This window comes from Eretmochelys imbricata, chromosome 8, assembly GCF_965152235.1.
Source record: "Eretmochelys imbricata isolate rEreImb1 chromosome 8, rEreImb1.hap1, whole genome shotgun sequence".
NCBI classification, from domain to species: Eukaryota; Metazoa; Chordata; order Testudines; family Cheloniidae; genus Eretmochelys; species Eretmochelys imbricata.
In genome coordinates, this window is record NC_135579.1 from 24,252,850 (window position 1) to 24,268,851 (window position 16,002).

Sequence of the window (16,002 nt, forward strand, 5' to 3'; positions counted from 1 at the left end):
GTCCTGACTACAAATCCTGTGCTCTGGCCACAAGTTTTAATATAGAACTCTGTTTCTTTAAATTTCTAACATTATAACTCAAGGGGAAAATACCAAAACTTTTTTCCTAGTGCTTGTGAAAGATTGGGGATTGGCCCCAGACAATAAAGTCCTCTGCATATCCACAGCAGAGATACATAACTGACAATGGCAATTTAAGGGTTAGTTCACCAGTATGTCTTCTCCACCCTATCTTGGGGTGGGGGGGGGGAGAAGGAAATAGCCTCAGGGAGCAAGATGGTAGTGGGGTCTTCATGGCCATTTAAATGACTTGTTTCTAAGGGTCTGAGAGTACTTCAGAACATCTTACACATTATCAAAAATTCAGTTCTAAACACTAATCATAAAAAAAAAATCACAGTCCAATTATATTCAAAATATACTGTTTTATCCAAGCTAGAGAACTATTACATATTTAAAACTGCCTATTCATTCACACAAAGTTGTATATTTTTACTATCATTTAATTTACTATTTTGTATAGTTTTCCTTCTCCATATACTATAAATTTCGAAGTTAAACAAAACTATCATAATTTACATGCTTTGCCAAAGAAAGATGATAGGTTATTTGTATTCTGCATTTCCAGGCAGTTTAACAAAATTTGGGGTTACAGTAGGCAAAACAGTTGCAATTGTACTTTTAATGTATAATCTACATGCAGAAACATTATTAAGCTAAAGTGCTACGTCAGCTGATTTTCTCTGACAGAACCGTTATGGGAGGCTGGTAATGCAAACACCACCTTGTGCTTCCTGAAAGCTGAATTCAAATGCGTATCAATAATTAGCAAAACTTAGAAAGGAAACAAGACATATTTATAAGCTAAAAATGACCAGGCAACTTTCTGTTTAAATAGTAAGGTACCTACAGAAATATCACACATTGGACTACTAACAACCAGTGATCCCCGAGTCAGATCTGACACACACAACTCAGGTGGACCATGCCGGTGAGCTGCAGTGCAAATGCAACACCACTTTATATAGCTTGCTACTTTTCCCCCCTGAGCCCCAGACTAACTTCTGTATGAAGCCAGATTATCCAGGAAGTGGTTTGTTTTAGCTCAGATATGTTGTTCAACTGTTTTAATGAGATATACAAGCTCTTGGTAACAAAAGGCTGTAAGAACAATTAGAGGGATCAAACATAAAATAGGCTAGGAAATTTCTTCCCTTTCTGGAAACAACCAAACAAAGACAGGAGAATTTGCTCTTATCCTTACATTCCTCTTCATGAACCTCTCGGTTAGAAAAAAAAACGAGGAATACTTGTGGCACCTTAGAGACTAACAAAGTTATTTGGGCATAAGCTTTCGTGGGCTAAAACCCCACTTCATCGGATGCATGCAGAGGAAAATACAGTAGGAAGATATATATACACACAGAGAACATGAAAAAATGGGGGATGCCTTACCAATGGTAATGAGACCAATTAATTAAAAGTGGGCTATTATCAGCAGGAGAAAAAAAAACCTTTTGTAGTGATAATCAGGATTGCCCATTTCAAACAGTTGACAAGAAGGTGTGAGTAACAGTAGGGGGAAAATTAGCATGTGGAAATAGTTTTTACTTTGTGTAATGACCCATCCACTCTCAGTCTTTATTCAAGCCTAATTTAATGGTGTCCAGTGGGTTAGGGAGCCGATACAGATTCTATGAAATACTATGAAAATATTAGTACTAAAAACGGTTTTCTCTGCTGCCAATTTTGTAATGAATGTTCAGTACTAACTCTCTAATAAGTCTATAGTAAAGCAATGGCAAATGTCAAAATGCTTTTCTATTTCTCTTAATGATGTAGACTATTCACATACACTGTTTTCAGAACAGAGAATAAACATCTGTGAATCTAAGGCAGCGGTTCTCAAACTTCATCGCACCGGGACTCCCTTCTGACAACAAAAATTACTACACAATGCCAGGAGGGGCGACCAAAGCCTGAACTTCCCCGAGCCCTGCTGCCCTGAATGGGGGTGGGGGGAGCCAAAGCCTGAGTCCTACCGCTCTGATCTGGGGGCCTATAAACTGAGCCCCACCACCCAGAACTGAAGCCCTTTGGTGTCAGCTTCAGCCCTGGGCGATGGGGCTCAGGCGTCGGCTTCAGCCCCGAGCCTCAGCAAGTCTAACGACAGCCCTGGTGACCCCATTAAAAGGGGGTTACGACCCACTTTGAGGTCCTGACCCACAGTTTGAGAACCGCTGACCTAAGGGTATCAATAATACTGGAAGTCACCTACAACATTAATAAGATAAGCTCCGGATTCTTTGATCCCTCTGATATGTTCAAGCAATGGTTAGAAAGCGAAACAAAAGGATACATTTTGGTCTCCCATGTTTCACACAACAATGATGAATTAATGCACCGTATTTATTTCCTCTAAAATGTAGAGGTATGCCTATTTTTGCAGAGCAAAGTAGTTTAGGACAATAAAATTACAAGTAGTTAGCATCTTACGCCAAGGAAAACATCTGAAACGTATTTCAATTATTTTGCACAGTGTATAAGAGCTACCCTAAGTAAGCAGTAAGTCATGGGTACGTGTTTATTGTGAGACGAAACATGTCTCAGTGTCACAAGTGCACTGTAAAGCACGAGGCGTGAGGTCAAGTACCTACTTTCATTATCTGAGAAGCGTAACTATTTCATAACAACCACACTCCCGTGAGTATGTTATTCCACTTAGAAAAAGTATAACTGACCTCTCGAATAAAACAGATATTAAAGGAGAGGAATTAATTGACAGGATGCATGTGGAAACATTGGGGATGGAGGATGCTAGCCAATCACAGATAGCTACAGCACCACAACAGGAGGGAGGAGAACCAGCTGCTCTATAGGGTGGAGACTGACAGCTGTCCACTTCAGGCAGTGGACAGTATTGCATCCCTCACCCAGGTCCCCCGTTCATTGAGGCGAACAGCCAGTATGTTCTGGCAACAGGAAGTGAGAAAAATGGCTGTGGAGGAACAGCCACCTGCCCCCAGTGCTGGGAAACTCACGGCCACTGCACCAAAAAGGAGAAGGTATAGGGTGCTGGTGGTTGGGGCCTCCCGTCTGAGGGAGACGGGAGGCTTCCACCTGACAACCTGACACTATAACCTAGGAGGTGTGCTGCTTGCCTGGAGCCCGCATTCAACATGTTATGGAAAGAGGCCGAGGCTCATCAACTTTCTGATCACTACCACATGCTGCTCATCCATGTGGGCACTAATGACACTTCCAAGTATGACCCTTAGGAGATCAATGGTGACTTCAGGGCTCTGGAAGCGAGGGTGAAGGAGTATGGGGTGCAGGTGGTGTTATCATCCATCTTTCCAGGTGAGGGTAAGGGCCCAAGCAGGGATGTGCATTCTAGATGTGAATCCATGACTGCACAGATGGCGCTGACATGAGGGCTTCCGCTTCTTCGACCATGAGATGCTGTTCCCCTGCTTGGTCAGGTGAATCATGTCTCTTCCCAACAGATCTTCTTCCTGGAACAGCATCTCATAGCTGAGGAAGCCAAAGCCATGCTCTGTGGAATCCCCACTGTTGGGAGTTTTCAAAGAGGTAAGAGATGTTCTAGGCTTACTTGGTCCTGCCTCAGCACAGGGGGCTTAACTTGATAACTTCTTGAAGACCCATCCATCCCTACATTTCTAATATTTATTATTATTAGCTTCCTAAACCCATTTTATTGCCAACCAAGAAAAGGACAAACAAAAAAGGTCTGATCTTGGGATATTCCACTGTCCAGAAGAATCTTTAAAAGTCTCTCCCCTCTCTCTTCTGCTGTCACTCTTTCTGACTTATCTTCAAAAGATCATATAGTAACTTCATAGAAAGATAACCAGGGGATCTATTATAATTTGAGCACAAAGATCTATTTCAATCCTAGTTTTCTAGAGGAAAATTATCTTCTCTCCTCAATAGAAGAGTCATAAAAAAAACGCACAACACACCTTTTCCATTTAGATCCTAGAGTCTGCAGAAGTTATAAATCTGCAGAGAAGAAATGTTGCATTAAACCTTTGAATGAGATGGGACTGCATGTAATCTTGTGCGTATGGAAAGAAACAAACTACCCTCAGCTTTTGATAAAAAAATTTTTCCACTCAGTTAAGGGGTACATTCCATGAGAACACCCATCAGAAAGCATGTACATGATCACCTGTAGTTCTTACTTCCCCTAATCTTTCTCTCCCCCTCTGTGACCATACTCAGACATTTAAAAAACATTATACCCCCAAATAAGAACACCTTACTATATTAAACTAAAATGCTCCTCCGTTAACCCATGGTACGTAATTGGTGGGCGTGGGATCGACGGGGACATGGATGCCATCCACCGCCTCCCTACTTGTGTGGGAGATGAGGGGACAGAGTAACTTGGGCTCCCACTTGTCTCCCTTCCCTGGTCTCTAACAATCTGTGCTCTAAGCTTTTCCCACCTGTTCCTGCTTCCACAGGATAACCGGAATCTAAGGAGACTGATGGGCTCCTAGATGGAGAGGCAGGGGGAGGAAGGAAGGGTTGTTTCTGTCCACTGCTAATCTGTAGTCACTTTTGCTTTTTCCTTAGGATTGACAGGGTTTATGCTTATCACCAAATTTTATTTGAGGTCTGAAAGGTATATTTTGCTCATATGGCAAAATTGGCAAACCTTGTGCGGGTTTTTTCACCTTCCATCCAGCATCCTAGAGGTCTGGTTTAGGGATTAACATTACATTTGTCACAACATTGGCAGGTTCCATTGCAGTTGGTGGGTTAAAAAAGGGTCCAGTGTGAGGTCGTTGTAACCCAATGGGTTGCATGGACATGGGCCTTGAGCATGATGTTGCATGGGGAGGGGTATGCCACCGTGCCTTGCACAGCATGCAGCTCCCCTTAACTCTCCTACCTCTATAATGGATGACGGGACTAGGACTCTGGCTGCCCGCTTGTGTCCCCAGACAGGCCCTGGGGACATTGCCTGCATACCCTCCTCAAATTTGTAGAATCCAGGGCAACTAAGAAAGGGGGATGTCAGACTGGACGAGAAATGATCCCCAAACTCAGCCATGAGGATACACCCCAGCTGTGTGTGTGTGTGTGTGTGTGAAAGAGAGAGATCTACATTGGGCCATGATCACGGATATACTGGTCAACCACAAAAGGAGGATGGACTATTCTGTCACCAGCTTTTCCTCTGAGCAGTATAGGACAGCAGTAGCCTCTCTTTCTTTTACACTCCCTCTTTCACTCTGATGAAATTACAGTCTCTGGTTTAACTCAATCCATATCATTCCCCCATCAATAGGAAAATAAATAAAACACAACCAGACTGAATTTATTAAACAGTGTCCTAGCTCTGAATAGGATGCTTTGTTTCAGATGAATCATGCTCCCATCAAAATAACTAAATTTCTCACTTGTCTCTGATGCACAGATTTTAATGTATCATTCAAGTTTGTTCCTCAAGGTGTGCCTAATAGATGTACTCAGCTCAGCATGAAATGAAGACATCTACTGGGCTTAAGGCAGGAAGCCTGAAAGCTTTGAGTGAACTGTGCACCTAAACCCACTGGCTAGGAGAACAATTCATTCTACCACAAAAAAAAAATGTTGTAGCAGTTAGATGTGTGTGTAAGTATGCATACATGTGAGTGCAGATATGCATGATGGATGTTACATGTTGGTCTGAAGTGTCATAAAAAGTTTCTTGATGGAATCTGGGACAACTGCATCAGTCACAAATGGCACAAGTGAGTTATTCAGGTCATCCAAACAAGTGCTGCTAAAACCTGCACACGACACCATACTCGTATACATTCCATATATGCCAAATATTTTACAAGGGGAAATAAACTACCTTAGGAAAGTTTTAGAGAGTTGTAAAAAGGTATTATTTTTCATATTCTTCTATCTGGAAAGTCATATGCCTTAGTTACCATGAAGCCAAGGTAATGAACTCAGAGAGACAGACACAGACTTCTACAGTTACCTATGTGTCATACTTTTAAACTCTTATTTTAAGACCTTCCAAGATCAGAACTAAGTGCTTCTATGGCTCAATGGAAAGTCTGAAAGCTCCCTTTCACAAGAAGCTCCCTGTTTATAGCCCTGTAGTACTGCAAGGTAGCCAACTCGAAAGCTTGTGAAACGTAAATAAAAATCAGTCATGGGCCCAGGGCTGAATGATGATTCTGCCTTAGTTGGGTATATTTTTCAGTGGAAATTCCATAGAGAAAGAAACGATTCTTAGGCAGCTTGAAGCTGCTTTGGAATGTTAGAATACGTCTCAGAGGAGATGAATATGTAGGACAGGCGGTCAGAGATGCACGATGGTTGTCCAAAGCATGTGAAAAATTCATTGAACACATGATCTGAAATGGATCACATGGATGTCACATCTCCATGTGTGTTTATATATATCAAAGATATATACAGATAAATAATGCATTTAATATTACTTTTTAATGTTTGTTTATGTCTCTATACTGTATTATACAGTGTGTGACATAACTGCATCATTAAAGCAAAATAAGATGTCACTGATGCTTTAATTCAGTGTTTAGGAAGCTGTTTTTCCCAGTTACTGTTGTTGCCATTTGAACACAATGGCTTGTTTTTACCATAAACCATGGTGTATTATGTAACACGTCTTGCATTGCTAGAAGGGAAGATGGTATGTGTCACCATTGGGTATATTTTTTATGCCCCTTGGAGCGATTGCTGTGGACTCAACTGAGATTTTACATTTACTAATGACCAGCTTTGGCATTCTCAGAAGCACCAGGCACAAAGTGAAAATTGTAGGTAAGCAGACTTCTGTTTACATTGACTCAGCAATTGCTTTTGTGCCCAAATTGATATAGGAGACCATGGAAGAGCAATACACTGCTGATAAATTTAGCTCATACCAGAAATGCTGGCTGCACCACACACTGACTGAGGAAGGGGTTTAAAAGGTTTGAATTACAACCCAGATTTTCTCTACATTTTAGAAAAAAGTATTTACATTTTGCAGAGGGCCATAAAGAAGCAACTGTTTCATATCAGATGCCATGCACATCTCAGACACTTTTCAGCACGTCAATATCCCATGTCTGATAACTCACCTACATAGCTCAAAGAGATGACCAGTTCACAAGGTGTTTGATATGAATGTCAGGCCTTTTATGAGAGAAAATCCACTGTAACCGTGATACGGTATTACTGCCAGTGCTCTTATCAGCAGGTAACTCCTCATCTTAGAGGGAGCATAGAGCTGTCTAAATATCAGGCTACAAATAATCAGAACGCTGGGAACTACATGTTCAAACTGGGGGATTCAATTCAGCTTTTCATCCTTCCAGGGAAGATAAACTGAAGTCCAAATTGTTTTCTGAAAGCCCAAACACAGTAAACTAACAACAGCTTTACAATCAAAGTTCTCTCTGTTTTGCATAACCACTAAACACTATACGGGATGTTTCAAGAACAGGTGTTTGTCTTGCAGTTTTTCACCAAATACTCCCTTTTCCTCCTGTTGCGGTGTTCTGTGCATAAGCTGTCCTTTTGGCTGTCCCACTTTCCCTGAAAAAATGGCTGCAGTCCACCCACGTACATACAATTTGTACAGAACTTTGATTTGTTTCGGAAGGAAGGTACCATTTAAAAAGTAAATGCAATGCATTCCACCTTTGTATCCGTGCATCATTTCTATGTTAAAAATGTCTATTTACACTGAGTTCCTCAGGGCAGAGACCATGTTTTCCTCTGTGGTTTTGGTAATCTCCTTTCAAGATCTCAAATATTCACTCTTCAAATATTCAGGGGGAAACTCACATCTCGGTAGCATGGAATAGGTTGGGAACAGGGGTAAGAACACTGGTTTAATGCAGAGCAGGCAGTTTCTGAATATTCCTTACTAGAGCTAAGCAAAATTTTTTGACTTAAAACTTTATTTGGCAAAAACTGCAGATTTGGTGATACCAAAACATTTCATGAATTTATGCCAATTTTCCTGAATTGTTCTGGTCAGAAAAACCTTGAACAAAATTGAAAAATAACTGAAACATTTCAATATTTTCAAAATGCAACATTTTGAATGACTTGTTTCAAACATTACTTTAATTTTATTTTAAAAAAATTTCAAACGCTCATTCTACTTAAAATAGAATTGTTGTCGTTTTAACTTTTCAAATGTGCCAATAATTCTGAAAATTTTCATTTTTGGTTTGACCCAAAACAATTTGTTTTCTGATTTTTCAGAATTGAACTGAAAAATCCAGTAGTTTCATAGCTCTAATCCTGACTCCATACAGACAGGTTGTTTCAGTGAGGTCTGGACAAAATGCATTCTGTAGCTATTCTTACTGCTGCTCCAAATAGGAGCAGTATGGGCTTCCCCTATACACATGCCGCCAATGGCACTGGCAGTATGTATTTAGGTGTATGTGGGGTTCTGGCAAGGCCTTAGCATAGCTGACTGAGTTTTCTTTGGACCACAGAGTATTGGTGAGCACATCAGCCAGGCTTTTTGCCCAGCACTCAAAGGAGAATTTAGGTCAGTAGCTTTTCCTGCTATTAATTGGGTACACTAAGGGCCGGTGAGAGTGAAAAGCTACCTGTATTTTCTGCTATTCCTTAATGCACATGCATAAGAGATGTCCGAGGATTGTGCCATAAAACATCTTTTGGAAGTAGAAATATTTACAATACAAGTGAGCAAACTATAGCACAGAAAGGTTAAGTGAACTACCAAAGCTCATGCCGTAAGTCAGTGGAAAAGAATCCAAGATCTTAAATTTTAATCTCTTGCATTGACACTTGACAACACTTCCCATCAATGGGAGTTACACAGAGAAATTCCCTCAGAGCTCATTTAAAAGGTACCTCTACACTGCTCACTGTGGAGAATATCCTTACAGCCAAGACAAAAAAGTGCAAGAATATGCAAAAAGCAAACAATATTTGAAAATTCTAAAGTATTTTTCTCTTTCTAAGCAATCTGTACGTATAAATGACGAGAAACATGTATAAACTTTGAATTATGTATGGAAAATATCTATTTTTATCAGTTTGTATTTCTGAGCTGCCATTTCCTCAAAATTTTGTAGCATATGTGACATCCTCATCATAAGCCTATAAAGAGAGATTGCACAGAAATTTTCTGTTTGTTTTATACTTCAGCAACAACTGGGCTAAATATTTAAAATGTTATGGGAGACATTTTCAAAGGTGGTCTCTTATGTGCACTTATGGAGCAATTACTTGCTTTTTGTTGGATAAGAACACAGAAATGGACAGAGATACAGTACTGTAATAAGGTGGACAGATTCACTATGATATTTCAGTACAGATAATGGTTACCTGCATGATGTGATTGCAAGAATCCTAACACTGCTGTACTGAACACATTATTTTGTAATGAGATGAACAAGAATTGAAATGAACTTTAAAGCCTGTAGGTGTCATTGTGTAATTGAAATGGGTAATAGTCCAAACGCACTAGATGAAACTGGAATAACTGCATTTGAATATATTCAGAAAAACCCATGATCAAATCCCAGATCAATATGAATGATTTTACAGTGAAAAGCTCCTCTGTTTCAGAATAGATTTGTGTGTGGACGGCATCACTTGAAATCCAGAGTCCAGCAGATGTGCAGGAAGGTATTCTATTTATTTATTTATTTAAATGAGGTGAACCAATGTTCCGTGTACTTCCTAAAACATCTGTTTGCCTCCAAGCTCCCTCTAGACTTGTGACTCATTTGCTTACACATTTGGTTCTTTTCAATCACTAGAACTGCAACACACAAATGAATGGAAGGTGGGAGGATCAACTAATCTAGGATGACACAAGGAGTTTAGCTGTTCATACAGCAGTAGCAGAGGGAGAAGGCAGAAGAGAAGAGTGATCTATCCTCTGACATCAACACTTCATTGAAAAGGAAGCTATCTCTGTTGCCATTATCCCACTGGGAAGGTGATGACCAGCTGACTTTACTGTAATGTCTCATTCTTACTACTCAGCAATGACCTGTTCATTGGCTGCCAGCAGAGAGAGAGAGAGAGAAGAAGGAGATGAAAGAAGATAGAAGATAGGGAAGCTCTGAACTTACCCACCCAGGAAAGAGCTACCTGATAGTAGTAGTACAAAAGCATCACAGAAATAGAAAGCAGATTTTCAAGACATTTCAATTCTTTATGGATGAGCTGTACAAGCCATGATCACAGAAAAACAATGTATGTCCACTGATCTATAAGGCAGTAGCATATATCCCATATTTCAGTCAAAAACTATGGCACTATTTTAATTAATTGCTTTTTCTGCATACAGTATACAGATAACAGGGCATTAATCCTACGCTTTGAACTGATACTGTAAAAATGCTTTCTTTTGCTTCTCTTGATTGATGATACCGTATGGCCTCGTATTTTACCTAATAGTGAAACTTTCCATCACAGTAATTTCTTAATCCATGTTTGCAGGAAATTAAATCGAACTCTTCCGTTGGCCCAGGACAATACATTTTTTTTTTTTAGATCTGCAGCAAATTTCAATCTGGAAAATTTGACTCAAGAGTTGTAACGGTTGGACAAATTTGCATTGTACCTGGACATGCAGACCTATCAATAATTTCAATGTGGAGCATTGATATAGGGTTTCAGAACTCCATATTAAGTATTAACATCTCTCTGACTGTTTTCTTATATGGCCCTCAAATCATAATATCTTGAAAGGCAGGTTAAATGTAGCACGCTTTATCATCTCAAATTTTACATTTTGGAACACTGAGCCGCAGACAGGGTGAGTGCCTTGCTGAAAGTTGATCCATATGATAATGACAAAGCTGAGATTGGAATTCTTGAGCACTTGGTCTTCAGTTCTCTGTTTAAACCACAAATTTTACTGCCTCTCCAGCAAGGGCACACATAGAAATGCATTTTTTAGGTTATTCCATGTTTGATTTTTACTCTCCGTTGTTCATACATTTCTGTTTCAATATATTTTTTTTTCTTTGTCAGATCTATCCTTTTCCACTTTGCTCACACTGGCATCAAGCTTATTTTATAAACGAGTCTTGACCTTTACCATAGCACAGTTACTGCTCCTCTTACACACAGGCAGTTGGTGCAAACTACACAAAATGAAAGGCATGCATCCTGCTAATACCACATAAACGTTCAGAGCTAGCAATATTTCTAATGGATTCTGCTGGAACATTTTCTGAAGCAGCGAGCAATATTCGAGAGGGGTGTTAGTGTGTGTGGGAGATTCCTTTCATTAAAGCATTATTCTCTGCAGGCGTAAATCCACAGACCCATTGCTGTTATACCAGTAGATAAATTGATTCACTGTTTTTCTCTCCTATTAAGTAATGTACTAGCATAGTTTGTTCAGCAGTGTTTAAACACTGCAAATTAACAGAGAAATCCTGGCCCATTGAAATCAATGGAAGTCCTGCTACTGACTTCAAGAGAAGGAGGATTTTACCATATATATATATATTTCCAAAAGCAAAGTCAGTCACAATATTTGCTACTCAAATATTTCAGTATAAAATAAGGACTTTTTTTAAAGAAAAAAAAAAACAACCAACCACCTAAAACATCCATAATCCGATGAAGTGAGCTGTAGCTCACAAAAGCTTATGCTCAAATAAACTGGTTAGTCTCTAAGGTGCCACTAGTACTCCTTTTCTTTTTGCGAATATAGACTAACACGGCTGCTACTCTGAAACCTGCCTTTATGCACTGTGAAGGATTTCAATGGGAATACTCACAGGGTCTAATTCAGAACAGTATCCCTATTCAGGAAAGCATTGAAGCACATGTTTAAATATAATTGAAGTGAATGGGACTTGAACACATGCTTAAAGTTAAGCCTGTTCTGAAGTGCTTTCCTGAATAGGGGAACCAGTATGTGAATTTAAATACATGTGTAAATCTTTGCAGAATTGAAGCCTAGGCAACTAATGTTCATGTATACCATAGAAACCTATATAATCAAAGCTGTTTTAGAGTGTAAATGTTTTAATGCATGCTGAACATTTCATATATTAAAAAACATTCAAACTATTTTTTGTTTGCTTGCAAATCACTCAAATTCCATTCAGAGAAAGTGAAATATGTCACATTTCAGCTTCATGATGTACCACAGTTGAGTGATCTGCTATTCTACTAAAAAACAGAGCTTACCATGGAAGTGCTGACACATGCTTAATTACTATGTCAAATAACTTGTTGCCTGTGATATGGTATTTATCATATGACCATACATTGTTTTGTTCTCTGATATATTAAAATTCTCTAAAGAGCTTTCAATGTAAACAGATTTTAAATTTTATTTCACAGCACATGTCTTAGCTGTATGGAAAGCCTGACCTTTAATAGAGAGACTAGTTATTCAATCAACACATATAATAGATGGTATTACACATGCACCAAAAGTCTAACTACAGTGTCAGTGATAAAAAAAATCAACTGTAAAGAAAAATTTAAGCCCTTGTTTAAAAATGAAAACAACCAGCAACACAGTTCAGCAGCAGAGAAGGATAAAGAAATGATAGTAATCCTCTTGCTCCTCACATGAACTACAACAAGCCATTTGAGTGAGACTTTTAAAGCTGAAATTTGTCCATCAAAACACAAAATAAATTCCTCTAATCCTTGTGCCACAAATTACTAATCCATCTGGAAAGCTAAATGTGTTGTGTGTGTTTATAAGGATCTAAATATCATCAGACAGAAAGGCAACTAGGTTAGCAACATGTACCCATACATAAATAAATAAATACAAACGTCTGAAACAGTTTGACCATACAGTAAGCAGGATTTACAAAAGTACTTACAGCTCTCAATCTCCAGTGTGCAGTTTTGTTCATCCAGCGGGTATCTTCGTAGGTCCATCATACAAGCAGCTGTTGTTGTAATTCTAGAAGAGAAGCATATATGAGGGCCATTGTTGTTGTGTGTGATTCACATCTGTGATTAAATGGAGTTGAAACAACAGAGAATGGATTCTGCATGATAAGCAGTTTTGCCTCTTTGCTTATTACTAAGATATTGCATGTGCTGGCTTTTCGTAAGGGTTTTGTACTACTAATCTAGTTTATGGAAGCAAACTGATATGCCAATTTGGTGGACAAGTGGACAGTTTATTATATTTATATGTCCCCCATCACCATAGTATCTCAAAGCCTCACAGTCTTCAATCTAGTTATTCTGACAACACACCTGTGAAGTAAGGCAATATTATTATCCCCATTTTACAGATGGGGAACTGAGGCAGATAAAGACTAAGGGTATATCTACCCTGGGGGGGAAGGTATATTCTTAACTCAGGTTAGCTACCCCATGTTACCTAACATGGGTTAAAATAGCAGTGAAGACATGGTGACAACTTTTAACTCAGGTTGGCAGCTCATATTCAACTCCATTCTCTCCTGTAGGCTGTTACATGAGCTGCTAACCTGAGATGCTGTGTCTTCACTGACATTTTAACCAAAGTTAAGAACACACCTTTTGTTCCAGTATATTCACTTGTACCTAACCTGCCTAAGGTCACACAGGAAGTCTGTGGCAGAGCACTGAATTGAATGCAGATCTCCCAAGTCTCAGGCTAGTACCCTAACCACTGGACCCTGCCTCCTCTCAAGTGGAGTGCTATTTGCTGCCTTGAGAGGTACCATGGTTTCATTCCCAGCTCTGATTTCTCATTTTCCTGATGACAGTAACCAGCTGGACTATGAGTCAGACAGATGTCCCACAAATTCTCTTTGCTCACCAACTGGGTGATCCTATGAATTTCCTTAGTGACACTGAATAGTGCCAAATGAGCGTGTGTAAAACATGCTTTGCATAAAAGACAATTAACAAATAATATTTATTCTGCACAATTGCATATACAATTCAATTCTCCATTCTCTCTTACACTCAATAATACTGTGCAAATGAAGGCTTATTTTAGTGGTGCATCCTCAGCAGCAGCACGACAAATATTTTCAGGACTGTTTTTACAAAATATTTAGAACATATTTGTGCCTTGACATTACATTAACATGTGTCAACTGTGCCTTTTAGATGTTGTTAGAAACATCTGTACCATCACAAATCTTTTACTGCTAGATTTCAGGGAGGAATAGATCTGAGCTGAATGTGAACCAAAGCACAGAGCACAGCAGCAATATTTTACTAATTTTGCTCCTCTCAAATCTCTCTCTTGTGTAGGCAAAATAAATTTTTGGTCTTTCTCCCCCCACCCTCAAACCACACAATGTTCTATAGAACTCCACTGCACTTGAAAAATAGTACATTTTGGAATTTTCCAGTCTACACATGAAACAGCTATGTTCTATTCTCCCTCTAACTTGGGATGTGGGAACCCTACGGGATTAGTTTTCAGATTGATAAACATTTCCCTGAGATGCACATAACTTCTTTTCTCTGACACAGTACTGACCCTCAGTACATGCTTTCCTATTCCTTCTCCCTACGAATATTAAAGGGCATGAGGCCTAAACTTCCTTCCGTTGGAATCTTCTTCAAGACCTAAGAAACCCCTCCATTGCTGGCCCCATTTTTCCATCTCTAAACACCATGGCCTACTCCCAGTCCCAATGTCTTATGTAGAAGCAAGAACCATACCAGTGCCTGGAGAGAACCAAAGGTCACTCAAGACCCTTTAGCAATCCTCTCAGCAGGCAAATATAGCCTCTGGGGGCAGTATGCCCACTTCCCCAGCACCCTTTTTGATATCATAGCCCCAGAAATAGAGTTGCCTGAGCACGACAGAGATGATAAAAGGAGCAAAAGGAAGCTCAACTACATAAACTCTGAAATTGAAACCCTCATTACATGTGAATGAGCCCTTCAAGCATGAACTGCTGGGCGAGGACTCAACATAAAGCAGAGGCTGTTATGCCAGGCTGTAAACTGGATAAATGTTGTGGGGCCAATAGCTGGGTTGCAGCCGCTATGGTATGCTCATCCCAACAGCAAACACCAACTTTGCATCCCATATAGCCATCAGCTTAATGGAATAGATATGTTTTGTGTTTCTTTAGGCTTCCTTTTCACCATTTGATCTCTCTTGAAGTACCTTCCACAATGTGTGCAATGTATAATGCCTAGTTCAGGTGGGACATTCTCCATGACCCAGAATTCCTGCGTAATTTGGTACTGGGACTGCCTATCCACAGGGGACCAGATGTGGTCCACTGCAATACTGCAGCCTCATACTGGTGCTGTCACATACCTCCTAATTACTACAGTGATCCCCTCACTTTAGGTTTGCACCAGCCTCTTTATAATGCCTACCTTTGCCTCTCCTACTCACACTCTAATCCTGACACTTTTCCTTTTCTCTACACTGATCCTATAAACACTCACCACATCTCCTCTGTCTGTCTCCTTCAAATCTGTGCACACGGAAAGTGTGGGAGGTGGGTCTTTCATCTATGTATTGTCTGTCTTCTGGGGAGACAGACTTCAAGCTCAACGCTGCTTGAGCAGCGTAACATACATTTCCTGAGTTAGCCAGGCCTCTGGTACCTGGAGCAGCTCTCCAGCACTCCTGGCCCCTTTCAAAATTACTAGGGGGGCATCCGTTCTCCAGGACCATGCCCCTGGCCCACTGGTCAGACAATTCAGGAACAAAGAAGCAGCATCTTTGAAAATTACCTTCATACTAAACTCTCTCTTTAACCTCTAGATGGGCACCCAAAGAGCTATTCTGCACCTGCCCGAAGGGGAAAGAAGAAGAGAGGCAGAAGACAGCTGTTGACTCCCATGAAGGGGGAACTCCCGGAAGTAGAAGGGGTAAGCAACTGAAGAAAATACCTGTCTAGACATTGAGGATTATTCTGGGTGGAGCAGGTAGCACCATCTGTATTTAAGATTGTCCAACACTTTCCATTATAAGACTATTTCCTGTGGCTATTAACTTTGCCATTCAGGCAAATTCTGGGTGCCTGCCTCAGGCTGGTTACGTTGGGGAAAGTTTCAGCA

General features: G+C 40.0%; 1 protein-coding gene across 2 annotated transcripts in view; it reads right to left on the reverse strand.

The window, feature by feature from the left end:
• The window catches only part of GABRB2 (gamma-aminobutyric acid type A receptor subunit beta2), a 237,426-nt gene that overhangs the window by 79,579 nt on the left and 141,845 nt on the right, over positions 1-16,002 (reverse strand). For both annotated transcript variants that reach the window (XM_077824077.1, XM_077824076.1), the window contains exon 5: positions 12,846-12,928. In XM_077824077.1, coding sequence (XP_077680203.1) covers positions 12,846-12,928 — 83 coding nt within the window. The remainder of the gene's footprint in view (positions 1-12,845; positions 12,929-16,002) is intronic.